The 19,496-nt window shown below is 48.0% G+C and overlaps 1 protein-coding gene across 2 annotated transcripts in view; it reads left to right on the top strand.

Annotated features, from left to right (window-relative positions):
• Positions 1-19,496, top strand: part of INTS13 (integrator complex subunit 13) — a 560,030-nt gene that overhangs the window by 447,821 nt on the left and 92,713 nt on the right. For both annotated transcript variants that reach the window (XM_029600167.1, XM_029600168.1), the window contains exon 14: positions 6,136-6,290. In XM_029600167.1, coding sequence (XP_029456027.1) covers positions 6,136-6,290 — 155 coding nt within the window. The remainder of the gene's footprint in view (positions 1-6,135; positions 6,291-19,496) is intronic.

Genomic DNA, 19,496 nt, shown 5'->3' with positions numbered 1-19,496 from the left:
AGAAGGCAGGAGCAAGAGGCGACATACGTCGCGGGGGCCGTACCTCCCTGGCTCTTTGTTGCAAGCGCTGATCGATGCGACCAGTGAGCTCAATAAGCGTGTTGAGATCGTCAGGAATGTCTCTGGCGGCCAGTACATCCTTAATTCGACCTGCCAGTCCTTCAAGGAAAATCCCACGAAGAGCATCATCACGCCAGCCCACCTCTAGAGCAAGGGTGCGAAACTCCAAGGCGTATTCGGCTAAAGTGCATGCTCCTTGCCGAAGTTGTAGTAGTTCCGAAGTTGCCGAGTTCTGGCAAGCGGGTTCATCGAAGGCGGCCCTGAAACTGGCCACGAAGAGATCTAGGTTAGTGAGGGTGGTATCATTCTTCTCCCACATGGGCGATGCCCAATTCAGAGCCTTCCCATCCAGCAAGGAGAAAATGTATGCGACCTTGACGGAGTCCATGGGGAACTGGTTAGGAAGTAAAGCAAACCGTACAAAGCACTGGTTTAGAAATCCACGACACCCCTTGCCGTCCCCTGCGTATCGTGACTGAGCAGGGAGCTGCGTGGGTGTCTGGAGCGTGACAACCGGAGCGGGTGCTGGCACTGGAACAGGTGCGGGAGGTTCGGCATCCATACGGGTAGCCATACGCTCCACTGTGGCTACTAAGGAATCCAGTACCTGCTGCTGCTGCACCAGCCGCTGGGCAAGCCCCGGGATGGCCTGGAGACCAGCGAGGTCTGCCGGATCCATGGCCTTGCAAACTGTTGTGACTGTCCAATTCCGGAAGTGGATCCTTAGGCCGACCGACCTGGAAGGGCGGGCGGGAGGCAGAACACACACTGGGCTGACGAAGCTTCACTTGGAAACCCGTGACCCCTCCAGAGGAGCTGTGGGAGTCCGGGTCGCTAGGACTTAGGAGTCTTCACCCTGGAAGCCCGAGGTCCCCCCAGGAGGAGCCCGTAGGGACCCGGACCGCTGGGACTTAGGCGAAGATCTGACGAAACCCAGGAAGGAATACGAACCGGAATCAGGGCAGGCAGCGAGCTGGCAGGACGGAGTCACGGACCGGGGTCAAGGCAGGCGGCAGGCAGGCAAGGTTGGAGTCACGAACCGGAGTCAAGGCAGGCGGCAGGCAGGCAAGGTTGGAGTCACGAACCGGAGTCAAGGCAGGCGGCGGGCAAGCAGAAGTCGGGGTCACGAACTGGAGTCACGGCAGGTGGCAATCAGGCAGAAGTCAGAATCACAGGCTGAAGTCCAGGAACCAGGCGGCAGGCAAGAATCAAGGTCAGGCAGGCAGAATCCGAAGACAAGCAGGCTGGAAACGAGAACCAGACGAGCAGGACGGCAACTAGCTCTTCAAGGAAGGAACCTCGTTGCAAGGCATTTTGGAAACACAAGCGCCTTGTTTAAATCCCCCACCCGGCGTCTGACGTCACAGGAGGCGTGTCAGCACATCCGGGTGCTGACGGCACAAAACGCTGGCCCTCGCGCGCGCGCGCGTTCCCTAGTCGAGGGGAGGAGTCTTCGGCGGCGTCTCCTTGTGGAGACGCCGCTGCCATGCGGCCTGGAAGGCCAAAAACCCGGCGTTTCGCGGCGCGGTTTGCAGAGGTAAGTGCCCGGTCATTAATCTAGTGACCGGGATCGTAACAGTATGGGACAAAAAACAACCCTTTTTGTAGTACCTGTTGTTGTTCTTTAGTTAACACACACTGTGACAGATTGATTATACTAGATTGCGATTCTGCCTAGTATGAAGGTCAATTAAATTGCAGACGTCTGGATGATTGTATATGCAAAAAAAAGGTACTATTGGTAGTCATTCTCATATTTAAAATGCTGTACATCTTTCAAATTTTTCCAGGAGTATGTAAACTTATGAGCACAACTGTACTTCATGGTGATGGGAGCTGAGATCCTGGGAGAAAATGAAGGTGTTGTCAAGTTATATGATCACACAGATGTAGAAGAAATTCCGGAAAATCTCTCAAAAAAGATATAATTGCGATGGAGAAGGTACAGAGAAGGGCTACCAAAATGATAAGGGGAATGGAACAACTCCCCTATGAGGAAAGACTAAAGAGGTTAGGACTTTTCAGCTTGGAGAAGAGACGACTGAGTGGGGATATGATAGAGGTGTTTAAAATCATGAGAGGTCTAGAACGGGTAGATGTGAATCGGTTATTTACTCTTTCGGATAGTAGAAGGACTAGGGGACACTCCATGAAGTTAGCATGGGGCACATTTAAAACTAATCGGAGAAAGTTCTTTTTTACTCAACGCACAATTAAACTCTGGAATTTGTTGCCAGAGAATGTGGTTCGTGCAGTTAGTATAGCTGTGTTTAAAAAAGGATTGGATAAGTTCTTGGAGGAGAAGTCCATTACCTGCTATTAAGTTCACTTAGAGAATAGCCACTGCCATTAGCAATGGTTACATGGAATAGACTTAGTTTTTGGGTACTTGCCAGGTTCTTATGGCCTGGATTGGCCACTGTTGGAAACAGGATGCTGGGCTTGATGGACCCTTGGTCTGACCCAGTATGGCATTTTCTTATGTTCTTAGGTTCTTATCATTTTTGGAAGACAGCTGGGGCATTGCATAGCCCAAAGGACATTACCAAGTACTCATAATGGCCGTACCATGTGTTGAATGCTGTCTTCCATTCATTGCCAGGTTTAATTCGAATCAAGTTGTAGGCTTCTTACAGGTCTAGTTTCATAAAGATTTCTACCCCTTGGAGGTAGTTGAAGAGTTCCGAGATTAACGGTAAGGGATATCGATCTTCCTTGGTAATGGCATTTAAACCATGGTAGTCAATGCACGGCCGGAGCAAGCCATCCTTTTTACCCACAAAGAAAAGCCCGGCACTTGCCGGGGGACATGGATCATTGAATGAAGCCCCGATATAGGTTCTCACGGATGTATGCTGACATGGCCTTCATCTCAGGGAGGGACAAGGGGTATAACCTGTCCCATGGAGGCTTATTATTGGGCAGCAACTCGATTATGCAGTTGTACTCCCTGTAAGTGGAAATGTCTGTCTTTTTTTTTTTTTTGTGCAGAGGAAGGCCCAGAAGTATAGAGGCCAAGGGTAAGTGGAGAGGGGGGTCCACCCACTCCAAACACAAATCCTGGCATAGCGGGCCCCGGCGGATGAGTTGCAATGTGACCCAGTTGAATTGTGGGGACTGCAGCTGGAGCTAGGGGAGCCCCCAGCATTATGGAGTGAATGGCTCAATCTATGACATGGAAAGCTAGTTCTTCCTTGTGTAGTAGGCAGGGTCGCAGTGGCCAGAGTGATTTGACCAGGCAACAGTTTCCCATATATAGATGAAAAGTTTAAAGGGGACTTCCTGGGAACCGTGGAAAGCTGTAAGATATCCACCAGAGCTTTTATCAGCAAGTTCCCTCCAGCTCCAGAGTCCACCAGAGCCCAAGTGGTGAAGTTCCAGTCACCTATAGTGATTGTCACTGGAAGGGTTAATTGGAGAGCGGGCGTTGTGTATCCTAGATTCTAGGCTCTGAAGTTTCCCGGCTTGATGGGACAGTGAGCAGGCCAGTGCCCTGTACCAGCACAATAGAGACAGAGGCCTTACTGGTGTCGATGGAGTCTCTCTTTGGGGACGAGGCAACTCTGCCTGAGCTGCATGGGTTCGACTGAGCACTCCTGGGGCACTGGAGCTGGTGCTGGCAGAGAGAGCGGGTGCTGAAAGCGGGAAGCCAGCGTGATGGCCCTGCGAGGAGGGTGGAGCTCCCTGGCCTGTTGTTGGATGCGGCAGTCATTCTTGTCAGCCAGTCCAGGGACTCTGGAAGCTTGCAGGCAGCTAGCTCATTTTTTATTCAGGAGGACAAGCTATCCAGGAAGATGCTGCAGAGGCAGTCCTCCTGCCAATTGAGCTTGAAGACCAGGGTCCAGAACTCTATGGCATAGTCCATTAGAGACCAGGTGCCTTGGCACAGATGGAGGAGGTTGAACCCAAGGAGGCCAGTCGATTGGGTTCATCGAAGACTGTCTTGAATGCGGTCACAAACCACTGCAGAACCCAGAGGATCGGGTCAGGGTGCTCCCACAACAGGCTTGGCTAGGGCCATACCATTGAGCAGCAAGAAAATAAAACTTTTTACGGTGTCTTCTGGGAAGAGTGCCACCTGGAGGGAAAAATGCGTTTAGCATTGATTTAAAAATCCCCAACACTGTTTCAGGTCCCTGGCGTACTGGGGATACAGCAAGGCTGGATGAGGCAGCCGCAGGCGGGGCTGGTGCAGTCGAAGCTGTGGTTGCCTCCAATCAGGTGTTGTCACTCCATGGAAGCCGCTAGGAGCTCGAGGAGGTCCTGCTGCTCTTGGAGTCTTTGAACTAGGCAAGGATTGGCCTTGAGGGCCATAGCATCCGCCGAGCCTATGGTCTTAGCAATCTGTTGCAGACGTAGACCCTTAGGCCAGGGTGAAATTGGTACTACCTTCAAGGAAGAGACCTGCAGGTCCCCACCGTCAGTTGGCAGAGCTGGCTGTGGCAGAGGCCCAACTGGAACTTCACTTATACCAGCCCTTGCTCCCTTAAGTTGAGCCCTCGGGTGCGAGAGCCGGCAGGACTTAGGCACGGACCTCTGATGACGGTGAAGATCTGTAGTTGTTATTAGCCAGGGTACTGAGCAGGTTGAATACAAGCGGCTTCAGAGTCAGGCAGTGGTCAGTGGCAGGCAGAGTTCTATCGAGGATGAGAAGCAGGTTATGGTCAGTGTCAGGAAGAGTTCAATCAGAGTCGAGCAGCAATCCAAAATCAAAACCAGAGATCTGTCCCAGGTAAACGCAGGATGGAGAGCTAGGCAGGAAGGAAAGGAACAGCACAGGCGGGCAGAGAAAGACACTAAAGACTGAAGGCTTGAAGACAAGGAACTGAAGACTGACCACAAGAAGCTGAAGAAGAACTGAAGGCAGGAATTCAGGAACACGGACCAGCACTGACAAGACAAGGACCAAGAACACAGGAAACAACCAGGAGCAATGAGCAAACTAGGAGCGCAGGAACACGCAGTGGCTGTACTGAAACAGGTAGTCGACCTATTGCTGAGGCAAGGGAGAGCTGCCGAGGTGGCCTCTTTTAGGCCTCTGCTGGAGACATCATCATTGGGCACCTCAAGTCTTTTCCCACCACGGAGGTCTGCCACACATTTAGGCATGGATCTGGCCCAGCGTTGGGGAGAGCAGCATAGGAAGCAGATTCAGTGTGGCGGTCTGCTGTGCATGCACAGGGAGGTCTTTCCCGATGTCTGAGGCAGGCGTTCGGGGCTGGAGGTAAGCACAGCAGTCCAAGGCCTTGCCCTACGGACTGCCAAACACAACAATTAACCTTTCAGCGTGACAGTGATTCTAAGCAAAAAGCAAAAGCATCAATGGAGTGGCTCAGCAAGAAAGAAGTGGGATATGAGTGGCTCCTCAAGTGACACAGTCATAATCCAGACCTAACTCCAATAGTAAATTTGTGGCAAAACTGGAAGACTGCAATCTAGCCAGCTTGAAAGAATTTGTGCTCTTTCACATTGAAAATGTAGAGTATGTTGTATAGATCAGTGAAAAAAATCTTCTACTTTAAAACATTTTGATCTGTAGTTTTTAGACAGCAGAATGTGAAAAACCTGCAAAGGTGTGAAGATGTTTATAAAGCATTGCATTTCTCTTAGAATAGCTTGATATGAACTACAAACTTGAATATACCTTTGTCAGCACCAGAGCATGCTTTACTAATTAAGGCATGTGCACCTAGCAAAAGATAAAATCCTATAGGTTATCTATGTAATTTGTTTGTGGCACTCCATGCAATGTTGATCCTGATAAAACCAACATTTCAACTATAGTTTAGTAAATACTTATATTGTATTTATACTGTATCTATAATATATTTTAATATTTCTATGTTAAATTGGCATTCTGTTCTATTGTTCCATGTAAAGCCCCTTTCTCTATTTTGGGCATACCATCGTTTTATGTAAACCGGAGTGATTTGTAGTCCTTACAAGAACTTCGGTATATAAAAATTAAAAATAAATAAATAAATAAAGTCCTTGGTTTGAATGTTGAACTTTAAAGAGGTGCTTTTTTCTCTTTGTTGAGGGCTTTTCTCTTTTCTTTTCTTTTTTTTTTTACAGGTAGTGCCATTAGCCAGTGTTATTGTAAAAGAATGCTTGACTGATGAGGATGTGCTGAACTGTCAAAAAACGATATACAATTTAGTAGATATGGAGAGAAAAAATGATCCGCTGCCTATTTCAACAGTGGGTACAAGAGGAAAGGGCCCAAAACGGTAAAAAATGTTTATATTTAAAATATTTAAATGTGAGAAACTGAGTGAAGAATTTCAGAGAGCAGAAATTCAGTGATAACCTAACTAGTGCAATTCATAGGGAATCACAGAATTTTCAAAACAGCACTAAGTAAAATGGTGTTGATAGTTAAATTGTAGTTATAAAGAAGCCCCAGGTCTTCACTGATGCTGGCCCCAGGGGGGCAGAACAGCATTGGTTTTAGCTGGATGAAGAACAACAGATGAACTTGGATGCTCTGGTTCAGGCAATGCATCTTCATCCATTATTCACTACCCTGGATTGAAGTAAATTGTGCTTCTGAATGTAAATGGTAGTTTTTTTATGATGGTATTTGCTTACATATGAGGGAACATTTTAGGTGGTTGTAAATGTTATAAGCAGAATGTTTGTTTTTTGGGTTTTTTAATATTACTAGGAATCACCACCAGCAAGAGCATTTCAATAGCTATGATAAGCACCTGGTTTGTCCACTAAACATATCACTTCTAGATTTTACAAAACTGTAAAGAATAACTGTTCTCTTCTGAGAACAAACAGGATGCTAAGTCCTCATAAGAACATAAGATATGCCATACTGGGTCAGACCTGTGCTGAAGATTTATGCAAAAGCAGAAGAAGGAAGTGTCAAGGGTGAAAATGCTTGACATTCTCCAATTCATGGATCTCCCCCTTCCCAAGGATATTGTGGCAGGGCCCATCCACGAGATCCTTCAGGAGATACAGATGAGAATATGGGAGCACCTCCTGTCTGTAGTGAATAAGAAGGCAGGCACGATATATCTTGTCCAGAAGGCCTGTGACAGAGTGACCCTGTTTTCCTCCTTTTTGTATATGCAGGACCAGGCTAGATGCCTGGTCCACCTTAAATCCCACAGAGGGAAAGAGCTCTGTGGGTGGGACTCTGTGGATCAGGGGAAAGTCCGGAGAGCGGGACCAGCTGGGACAGGATAAGAGTGTAAGCCCAGCTGGGTTCAAAAGGTCCCTGCATCTCCAGGAGAAGCAGCTCCTGTAAATCTATTCTGTACAAACCCAAGTGAGTGGGAAGAGTACTGCATAGGTAGGCAGTCAATCTTATTTTAAACTACTGTTAAAGTAAATAAAGTGAAAGTGCATTTGAAAAGGCTGGAATCAGTGTGGTTTTCTGCTCCAGCCAAAGTGATTTGCTCAGTCACCCTCACAGGTTCCCAGATTTGAATAGCAGCTACCTCATCAGTCACTTGAGGTCGAATCCACTGCGAAACAAGGCCAAAAGATCAAGAACCCACTCCTTGGTGCCCTCCAGACGCATCCCATACCCTTGAGCTTACTGGTAGAAAGGTTTTCCAGTGAGCTATGCTCATTGCCCATTTAGCATCCTGCCAGCTCTTTATGAGACAATATCTATATAAAACATTTTGAAAGATGTAAAGGGTGTGTCAGAGCATCTTCCTCAGGAGCAGCATGACATCCTGGAGTCACTAGTGAACAAGGGAATGGAGTGTGGAAAACACATGGTCCAAACAATCTTTGATGTCTTTGAGAGTCTCTGCAGTGGGTATTGGTGCCCAAATGTTTGCCTGTCTGCAGGCCTCAGACATAAAATTTTCAATAATCAGAATAATAAGAAAAATGTTTTTATGTGTAAAAAAAATTTTTTTTAAGTGAAACGTGGTGGTTTCATATAATATTTAAGCGGGGACCATCCAGGTTACCCCATCATCTGTGTAATCATTAACACACCCCCCCACCTTTTGTGTAATTCCAATTGTGCCACAAGCAATAAAATTTACTATTTCTATATCAAGTATCTCTCCATTATTTATTGTTTATATCGTGCCATAAACGGCATCTCAATGTTCAAAACACCGCCATTGTATAGATATTTAGCTGAAAATTTTTGCCGTGTGTATCGATATTTCCTCTCCAATGCTTGTTATGGATGTGTTGATCGACCCGACTTGTACAAGTTTCGGATGGCGTCCTTCTTCAGGGGTTACCTTCTCAATGACACCCGAAGTTCATAAAATGTGTACATTCAATTCTTTTCAGTCTAACTTAGGTGCAATGAGCCTCCTCGCCATCATCCTAATGGCGGACAAACCTTGCTCACACTCCGTGCTAAACTTTATAGTCACATGGACATTAAAAAAGAACCAATCACCACTCTGTTCATCTTAGAGACATCCAATCCAGATCCTCGTTCAAACCACTGGGTGGTTCAGATCGTAATTTAAAAATCCAGAATTGTTCGCGATAATTTAAAGTTGCTGAGAACGTCCCCTTCTCTTTTAGCAATGTTATCTATCACATTCCATTGTAACTGTCCAAATGTATGTTTGTGATCAATGCAATGCGTCACTATTGGTGCTGTCAAATTTGCCGTGTGTAACCGCAAACAATGTTCAATGATCCTGTTTTACTGCCCTGCTTGTACGTCCCACATATACTTTTGGGCAAGGGCACATTATAAGATAAATCACTGACTCAATCAATCAATCTGTGTCATTCTTCCTCCTCACTTTATATCCCGTTACTGGATCTACCCAGGTTGTCCCTTCAATGGTGTTTTCACAGACTGAGCATTGTCCACACTATCTATGACTGCCCTCTTCTGTTGGAGTAATATCTCTCAAACGGGAATGAACCAAACAGTCTCTAATGTTATGGCCCCTCTTGGTAGCTATTAAGGGCACCTCCTGAAATATTCCATGTAGTGCCAATACATGCCAATGTTTTTTAATAGAAGTAATGATAGCACCTGTGGACATACTCTGTGATAACATGCAAATCATCCGATCCTGTTCTTTACATGGTTTGTATTGTAACAATGTGCTGCGATCGCCATATTTTGCCCGTTTGTATGCATGTCTAATAACCTTTTTGGGATATCCTCTAGCCAGGAATCTTTGACCTAATAGGACTGCCTGTCTTTCGAATTCTGCCATCATTGAACAAATTCGCCGTATGCGAAAAAATTGTGATACTGGTAACCCCCGTTTAAATTCCGTGGGATGATGACTCTCATATCTCAACAGATTATTTCTATCTGTATCTTTTCTATTAACCGTGGTGATCACAGTGTTATCCTTAATCCTCAATCGCACATCCAAGTATGCTACCTGTTCACGGCTGTATTGATAAGAAAATTGTAAGTGTGTATCCAGACTATTAATCCATTCCATAAAACTCCATAATTCATCTTCTGATCCTCTCCAAATCAGGAATACATCATCTATATATCTATACCATTGGTCGTTGTGTGTCATCCACCCCGATGTGTAGATCAATTTCTGTTCAAAGTCTGCCACATATGAATTGGCGACCGATGGCACCAGCGAAGATCCCATAGGGATTCCATGATCTTGTTAAACAGGACCATCTCTGTTAATGAAATTAAAAATGTATTTGGTACTCATTGGGGAATTTGTGTATACAACGATTGAAAGTCCATTGTGACTAATATAGTAGATCCCTCTATGACCTGCGCCACTGATAGCCTATTCAAAAAATGTATAGTATCTTTCAAGTATGATGGTTTCTATGCCACCAAAGGTTGTAAAAATTGGTCAACAAAAATTGTTAATGGCTCCAATAATGATCCATTTAACGACATGATGGGGCCTAATAGGTGGATTTGAAAGACTTTTGTGTATTTTTGGAACTGCATATATCACTGGGGTTCGAGGATGCCTTTGTACCAAAAAATATTTTTCTTTAGGAGTCAAAAACGACACCGGTTCAACCAACTTTTAATCTGATCTTGCAGTCCTTGCGTGGGGTCCTGATAGACCAATGCTATGATAACCCTCCTGGGCTAGGTGTTCAATCATAGCTTTTTCATACTTCACCGATCCTGTATCACTATGGGGCAGATTTTAAAACCTGCGCGCGGGTGCAGATTTGTTCGCAGCCGCGCGCATGTTATAAAATAAAGGGTCGGCGCGCGCAAGGGGATGCACAATTGTGCAACTTGCGCACGCCGAGCCGCGCAGCCTGCCTCCATTCCCTCCGAGGCCACTCCGAAATCGGAGCGGCCTCGGAGGGAACTTTCCTTCTGCCCCCCCCCCGCACCTTCCCCCCCCCCTCCCCCTACCTAACCCGCCCCCCAGTCCTACCTAGAACCCTCCCCCCTTTACCTTTGTTGAAGAAGTTATGTGCGCCGGGCACAGCAGCAAATGGCTGCTGTGCCTGGAGGCTCAGGCCACGCCCTGGACCGCCCATGCCCCACCCCTTTTTGCAAGCCCCGGGGCTTGCGCGTGCCCCCGAGCCTATGCAAGATAGGCTCGGCGCACTTAGGAGGAGGCAGGGGTAGGTTTTCCAGGGTTGCGCGTGTATCTTACACACGCAACCCTTTGAAAATCTACCCCAATGGCTCTAACATGAACAAAGAGTGGTGATTGGTTCTTTTTGAATGTCCATGTGACTATAAATTTTAGCACGGAATGTGAGCATGGTTTGTCCACCATTAAGATGCTGGCGAGGAGGCTTATTGCACTTAAGTTAGACTGAAAAGAATTAAATGTAAAAATTTTATGAACTTCAGATGTCACTGAGAAGGTAAACCTCTGAAGAAGGATGCCATCTGAAACTTGTACAAGTCGGGTCGATTAACACATCCATAACGAGCATACACACGGCAAAACCTTTCAGCTAAGTATCTATACAATGGCGGCATTTTGAACATTGAGATGCCGTTTATGGCACGATATAAACACAATAAATAATGGAGAGATACTTGATATAGAAATAGTACATTTTATTGCTTATGGCACGATTGGAATTATACAAAAGGAGGGGGTAGTGTGTTAATGATTACACAGATGATGGGGTAACCTGGTTGGTCCCTGCTTAAAAATTATATGAAACCTGTTGCGTCCTTCGGTCTCAGACGGCTTTGCCCCATATGCTTCACCTTGTTCTTGGCTCCTCCCGCTTACTTTAGGAAAATGGCTACCGCCACGTCTGCAAGCCGCCCTCTCTGGCGTCCCCGGAACAGCTATGGTGCTGCCTCCCTCCATGTTCCTCCCAAGGACCTACTAGGGTGCGTGCTCGCTATCCACGTTTTTATTCTAGCAGTGGCACGAACCTCGGAGGCAAGGATTGGTCTCGGCCACTCTAAGCTACTCTGCCACTTCTGTGCTGCTGCTGGAAGCTCTCTCTTTGCCCTTTGGGGTATTGACTAACCTGGGTACCCGCTCCTCGGGGGCCCTCTGCTTTATTTCAGGTGCCTTACAGGGATCAGGTTCTCGCTCCTCGAGGGCCTGCTCTTCCTGCCTAGGTGCCAGTACCATCTACTTCTGCCTGGTGGAATCGCCAACCTACGCTTCCATCTAGTGAGTAATCTGACTCTGTCTGTCTCATCTACAGCATCGCCTTGCCTGGGAAATCTACACCGGAATCCCCCTATACAAACGGGGTGAGACAGGTTCCCTCTGCCGAGGGTCTCGAGACTGCTTCATCTGGATTATCTCACTACTGCCACCTCTGGTGGTACACATCAGGCTGTACAATAAAAGATCTAATTCTCTCTTTGTGCGCCCTGAGTCTAGCCCAGTACTGTGGCTCCCCATGGGGCTATCTGCCACAGTACCCAAGAATCCACCCAAACACCACTAAACCCTAACAAAACCACCACGTTTCACTTAAAAAAAATGTTTTTACACATAAAAACATTTTTCTTAAATATTACAGTTGACCACGGCAGTAAAATTTCATATAAAATAATGAGGTAGAGGGTTTCATAGCATTGATTATTGAAAATTTTAAGTTGAACCCTTACTAGTGATCGAATATTACTTGGCCTCAGAGTGAGGGCAAAGGGCCGTCGATGCCATTTTGACTACTGGCAGCCGACGGCCCTTTGCCCTTCCCATGACACAGGGGCTACCGCCGCCATTGGTCGACCCCAGCGACATAGTGAGGGCAAAGGGCCGTCGGCGCCATTTTGACTACTGGCAGTCGACAGCCCAAGGCCAGGAGATCGCTCCTGGACCTCCAGGGACTTTTGGTATGTCTTGGGGGGGGGTCAGGAGGGTGGGGGGTTGTAGTAAATTAATTTTGGAGGTCTTGGGGGGGCATCAGGAGGGTGGGGGGTTTTGTTAAGATTTTTACTTTTTTTATTAAAGATTTGTCTGCGAGCCAGATGCAGCCATCAAAAGAGCCACATCTGGCTCGCGAGCCATAGGTTCCCGACCCCTGGTGTATGGTGTCTTGGGCCTTCCCACAATGTCCGTCGATGTCCAAGTTGTGCGCAGATGATCCCCAAAGGCCAGCGCACCCGACTGGAGAAGATGGAGCACTTGTTTGGCTCCAAGCGCTCGCCTCCATCGACCCCAGGTAAAGGCGCGCAGAGTCGAGGGGGCCCATCTTCCTCGGACCCCTCTCCATTGACACCTCACCAGAAGGAAAAGGCGCTGATGACCATCCGTCACCAACGTCGACACATTCCAAAACCTCAGCATCATCATCCTCTGCACCGGAGAAGGACTGGGCCGAGCACAGAGGGAAACATCGGCACCGACATACATCGCCATCTGGTGCCGACACCGGAGTGGCATCGGCCTCCACCGAGCTGCCTCTAAAGAGGGCCCGGGAAGAGGAGCCCCCATCCTCCTCTGGAACTGGGACCCCGAGGCTTTCCCCACCGATACCGGTGCCAGGCACCATGCCTCCACATACTCCCATGAACACTCTGGTGAAGCCTAGCCTGCCTCCTACTCCAGGCGCATGCCATCCACATCAGCCTTTCTGGAGGAATTGGACCGGATGGTCCAGGAGGCAGTGCTGAATGCCCTTTGGGGCTTCCAGTCGCGACCGGTGCCAGCTCCCATGCCGCCGCTGGAACTGTAGCCTTTGAAGTTGGCTCCGCTTTTCGAGCACTTAGACACCCTCATCAGTGCCCTGCCATCGATAGCCGTTCTATCGAGTTCTGTGCCACCGAGCCAACCGCCAATCCCTGCCCCAGTCTCGATACCAATTCCGGGTTCTTCGGAAAAAGAGGATTCAGGCCCTTACCCATCTCCTCTACAGGAACCACCAATGCCGGATCCAGTGCCAGAACCATCGGGTCTCCCAGTGCATCGGTGCTGACGCCACCTGCTTTGATACCAGTGCCGCCTATTTCGGTACCTCACAGTCCATTGGTGCTGCCTTCCCTCCCTCTTGGATTTGGGTTTCTTCCTCCATCTGGAGGTCTGGTGGGTGAAGAGGAGCCCTCCCTATGATCCATTGGATGATGCTTCCTCTGAACACTCCTCACAAGCTTCGGAGGAGCTTCTTTCCGAGCCTTCACCTCTGGAGGAAAGGCGTCGGTCCCCTCCGGAAGACCTCTCTTTCGCCAGCTTCATTAAAGAGATGTCTGAGACTATCCCATTCCAACTAGAAACGGAGGAGGTCTCTAGGCACAAAATGTTGGAAGTTCTACAATTTATGTTCGCTCCAAAGGAAGTGCACGAGTTTCTTTTAGACCTCTTGAACTGCCTCTGGGAACACCCAGGAACTGTGCCCCCAGTTAATAAGAAGACTGATGCCACATATCTGGTACAACAAGCCCCAGGATTTCAAAAGAGCCAATTACCCCACCAATCTGTAGTGGTAGAATCAGCTGAAAAGAAAGCCAAAGGGTCCCGCCCTCACTCCTCTGCCCCACCTGGAAAGGAGCAAAAGATGTTGGACGCCTTTGGCCGCAGGGTGTTCCAAGGGTCAACATTAAAGGCTCGTATAGCAGCCTACCAACTTTACATTTTTTTTTTTTTTAAATATTTATTGTTTTTCAAATTATTAACAAAGAACACTTTGTAAGAAATACAGAAAACAAATTCCAAGAAAAAGATATCAATATATCACTTCTCCCATATATATCCAATTATATTATATGGTAAAGAAAAACATTTGTTGTATTACATTGGAAATCATCGGGGGAGGAAAACAGAAAATACAAGGAGATAAAAGGAAATAACAATAACAATGCTGCTGACAGGAACCTTATTATTATTACCCCCGGTAATAGATGGTTATGTCCTTCCTTCTAGAAACTGTCTCAACTGTTCGGGTAGGAAAAAAATATAGGTATTCCCTACATATTTTATAACGCATTTGCAAGGGAATCGTAAGAGGAAAGTCGCGCCTTTGGCTAACACCTCAGGCCGCATATCTATAAACATTTTCCTCCGTTGCTGGGTGGCCCTAGAGAGGTCTGGATAGACCCTAACTGTGGCCCCCATAAAGGGAGTATTGATGTTTTGAAAATAAGCTTTCATAACAGCTGCTCTTTCTGGATCAGAAAAGAAAGACACAAACAAAACTGCTCTCTCAGTCACTTCCAAGGCTGAATTTTCTAAATATTCCGTGAGGTTTTCTAAATCTGCCCTATTTTCACCCACAGGTAATTGTGTTGTAACACTTTTAATTGGCAAAAACATAACTTTCTTTGTAGAGGGATGCAATTCCACAGGGATCTTTAGAACCTCAGTCATATATCTTTTAAAAGTTATTAATACTGGTTCACCCATTACTCTGGGAAAATTCACCAATCTAACATTCAAGTGTCTTAGGAAATTCTCAATAGACTCTAATCTTCTTTGTGATGATAATCGATCTCTCATTAAAGTCATATTTAAATCTTGAACCTGTTTCATTTTCACATTTATTTCTTGGATAGCCACATTATTATAATTGGTATTCTCTTTCTGGTCTTTCTCTACCAAATCCAGTCTTTTGACTATTGTTCCCATCTGCTGAGACTGGTCTCTTAAAGTATAGGCATTGACCATCATTAAGTCCCAAAGGGACTCCAAAGTTACCTCCGCCGGTTTCACAAACTCCCAAGGCATTGGAACCACAGTTCCTACCTCCTCCCGTGTAGACCTCTGGTCTGATATTCCTGGTGGTATACTTCCCTCGCCGAGATTTCTCCCTCCTTGGGTCTCCCACTCCTGACGCGATACAGGTTGGACTGAGGCTCCCACCTCTGCTCCCAAATCGCTGGATGTTCCTCCACCTTGGGCTCCTCCAACCAAACTTGGGTCAGCGTGCACAATACTTCCAGCGTCTAGAAGTGGAGAGCTACACAGCGGGCCTCGGGGATCCGGAGGACTCAGTGTGACTTCGCCTGGTGATAATCTCGCTCCTCCCGAGACTACCACAGCGGCGCTTGGTTCCCCCAACCTAGTTCCTGGAACCGCAAAGTCCGTGATGATTCGCTGCCCTGAGATGCAAGGTGAGTCCGGAGGATATATCCTCAACTTGCCCTTTCTCTTGTGTGGCATAATTTAAATAAAATAAGCTTTTACCAGGAAAAAACTAAAACTTTCAAGAGAACGCTCAGAGCTGTGAGACTCAGCGTCCTTCAGCAGCGGCCATCTTGGCTCCTCCCCCTACATTTATTTATTTATTTATTTGAAGAGTTTTATATACCGATATTCGGTTGAGCCATCATAACGGTTTACATGACCCAATACAATAGGAATCTCTGGAAACAAGACCCGGAATTCTTGGAGACCCTTTCACAACAATTCCAGGAAGGCTTGACCTCCATCCTACAAAAAGGATTAGAGGCTGGAAAACATGAGGTCAGAGCAGCCTACGATGCTTTTGAAACTGCATCTAGAGTGTCAGCAGCTGCAATTAGTGCCAGGCGCTGGGTTTGGCTCAAAGCCTCTGACCTACTCCCAGAGATGCAAGACAAATTGGCTGATCTCCCCTGCACAGGAGACAACTTGTTTGGGGATAAGATCCAAGATGCAGTGGCGCAGCTCAAAGATAATCATGAAACCCTGCGCCAGCTGTCCACTGCCACCTCTGATGCCCCTACCGCAGGCCAAAGGGGCCTACAAAGGGACACCAGGAAACAAATTTACAGGCCACGGAGGTACTACCCTCCTGCATCCCGTGCTTGGACAGCCTGGCCCTCTCATAGGGACCAACCTCGTCAACATAGAACTCCTATCCAGAGAGCAGCAGTCACCCTCCCTTATACACCCCACCCAGTTTACCAGTGGGAGGCCGCCTTTGCCAATTCGCCAGCAATTGGTACTCAATCACCACCGATCGCTGGGTTCTGCCCATCATAACCCACGGTTATCATCTCACCTACCTCTCCATGCCCCCAGACTCTCTGCCCGTCCCGGCGTGGTGTCTAAACGATCATGCAGTACTCCTCGAGGCAGAGCTCTCCAACTTACTGCAGTCCAGAACCGTAGAACCAGTTCCCAGTGCGTAGCAGGAGGTAGGGTTCTACTCCGCAAGGAGCAATTCAGAATGGTTTCCTTGGGCACTATGCTTCCGCTTCTACGACAAGGAGATTGGCTCTGCTCTTTGGACCTTCAAGACGCTTACGCTCACATAGCGATCTTTCCTCCTCATTGCAAATACCTGCAATTCGTAGTAGGACACAGACACTTCTAATACAGAGTTCTACCATTCAGCCTCGCTTCAGCACCCCGAGTGTTTACATAGTGTCTCGCAGTCATGGCGGCACAGTTGTGACGCAAAGGCATCAATGTCTACCCATATCTGGACGATTGGCTCCTCAAAAGCCACTCCAGGGAAGGAGCGCTCCACTCCCTCCATCTAACCATGCAGCTACTCCAGTCACTGGGGTTTCTGATAAATTACCCAAAATCCCATCTGACTCCGTCCCACCAGCTATTTTTCATCGAAGCAGACCTAAACACCACCATGGCCAAGGCATTCCTCCCCAGAGAACGCGCAACCCTACTATCCAACCTGGCCAGCTTGATCCGCCGTCGTCGGACAGCCTCTGCTTGTCTGCTTCTCACCATGAGGGTGATGCAGTGGACCCTGAGATCTCAGTGGTCCCAAGCCACTCAAAAACTCTCAGTGGTCATCCAGGTAACCAGCCAGCTTCATGAATCCCTCGCTTGGTGGACACGTGAGTCCAATCTACGAAAGGGACTATCCTTCCAACCACCAGAACCTCAAATAGTGTTGACCATGGATGCCTCCAGCCTGGGCTGGGGCGCCCATGTCAGCGGTCTTCAAACACAAGGAGTGTGTACCAAAGCCGAGGCGGATCACCAGATCAATTTCCTGGAACTCCGTGCGATACGGTATGTCCTCTTCGCAATCCAGGACTGCCTATCCAACAAGGTTGTCTTGATTCAGACAGACAACCAGGTTGCCATGTGGTATCTAAACAAACAGGGGGGCACAAGCTCTTACCTGCTCTGCCAGGAGGCAGCGCAGATCTGGGCCTGGGCTCTGTCGCATTCCATGCAACTGTGAGCCACCTACCTGGCGGGCTCAAAGAATGTGATGGCAGACCATCTCAGCCAGACTTTCCATCCCCACGAGTGGTCCCTGGTTCCTTCTGTCGCAAACAAAATCTTCCTTCAGTGGGGTCAACCAGACATCGACTTCTTCGCGTCCTATTACAACCGCAAAGTGGACCGATTCTGCTCTCTGGACAGCAGCCACAAGACACCAACTATGGTTGCCTTCGCCCACTCATGGAGTACGGGTCTGCTGTATGCGTACCCTCCTATTCTGCTCATAAGCAAGACACTTGTGAAGTTACATCAGGACCAGGGCTCAATGATCCTCATAGCCCCGTATTGGCCGCGCCAAGTCTGGTTTCCCATTCTTTGCGACCTCTCTGTCCAGCATCCTATTTGCCTGGGCACTGCACCAAATCTCATAACGTAGAACCAGGGCAATTTGCGCCATCTGAACCTCCAGTCTCTATCTCTGACAGCCTGGATGTTGAAAGATTGATTTTACAGACCCTTGACCTCTCTATTGATATCTCGCGGGTCCTCATAGCTTCACGAAAGCCTTCTACTTGGAAGTCTTACTGGTCAAAGTGGAAGAGATTCTCCTCGTAGTGCATGCAGAAAGGTCTAGATCCCTTCTCCTGTCCCATGGCGAGACTCCTGGACTACCTCTGGCACCTCTCGGAGTCTGGTCTCCAGACTTCCATCCGGGTACACCTAACTGCCATAGCCGCTTACAATAGGGGGATAGGGGATGCCCGAATTTCGGCACAACCCCTTGTAGGATGCTTTATGAGAGGCTTACTACAGCTGAAGCCTCCACTACGTCCCCCAATTGGGGACCTCATGTGACCTCCGTTTGAGCACCTTCATTCCTGCAAGTTGCAACATCTCACTTGGAAAGTTATTTTCTAGTGGCAATAACATCTGCTCGCAGAGTCAGTGAACTACAGGCCCTGGTAACCTTATACAAGATTCCTCCATGCCCGGGTAGTACTCTGCACTCATCCTAAGTTCTTGCCAAACGTAGTGACTGATTTCCACTTGAATTAGTCCATAATACTGCCCACTTTTTTTCCGAGGCCTCACTCACCCAGGTGAGCGGGCTCTGCACACCTTGCACTGTAAATATGCGCTCGCCTTTTATTTAGACCGCACTGCAACCCACAGGCAGTCCACCCAACTCTTTGTCTGCTTTGACAAGAATAGACTCGGAGTTGCGGTGGGCAAGCAGACCCTGTTTACCTGGTTGGTGGACTTTATTGCTTTCTGCTACCAGCAAGCAGGCCTTCCGCTAAAGGGACGTGTGAAAGTGCATTCAGTCAGGGCCATGCCACCGTCAGTAGCACGCTTTCATTCAATACCCATTGCCGACATCTGCAGGGCTGCAACTTGGAGCTCTCTCTACACTTTCGCAGCCTATTACTGTCTGGGCAAGACTGGTAGGCAAGACAGTGTGTTTGGCCAGTCTGTCCTGCGTAATTTGTTTCCAGTGTAAGAACCCAACTTTTCCTACCTAGTGCCCATTGTGAATTTCAGGCTGCCCTTCGTTGCCAACATCACCCTTTTGTGCCTGTTGCACATTTTTAGGTGTTGGTTGGCCCACTATGTTCTCAGGCAGCCTGTAGCTTGCTATTCACCCATCTGTGAAGACTACCATCCCGCTTGTCCTGGGAGAAAGCAGAGTTGCTTATCTGAAACAGATGTTCTCCCAGGACAGCAGGATGTTAGTCCTCACGAAACCCGCCCGCCACCCCGCTGAGTTGGGTTCGACTACGGTTTGTTGTTTTATTTTTTGCTCGTACGTTTGCTTTAAAACTTCAAAGGGGCGTGGGATAAAGGGGGACACCGTGTGGCCACAGGGTTGGTGGAATGCTGGGCATGAAGGGGGACACCGTGTGGCCACAGGGTTGGTGGAATGCTGGGCATGCTCAGTGTGCCAGTCAAAGTTCTAGAAAGTTTGACAAAAGTGTT

This window comes from Rhinatrema bivittatum, chromosome 4, assembly GCF_901001135.1.
Source record: "Rhinatrema bivittatum chromosome 4, aRhiBiv1.1, whole genome shotgun sequence".
Classification (NCBI taxonomy): Eukaryota; Metazoa; Chordata; class Amphibia; order Gymnophiona; family Rhinatrematidae; genus Rhinatrema; species Rhinatrema bivittatum.
Note: the sequence above shows the minus strand (reverse complement) of the source record. Positions and strands in the feature narration are given on the sequence as shown.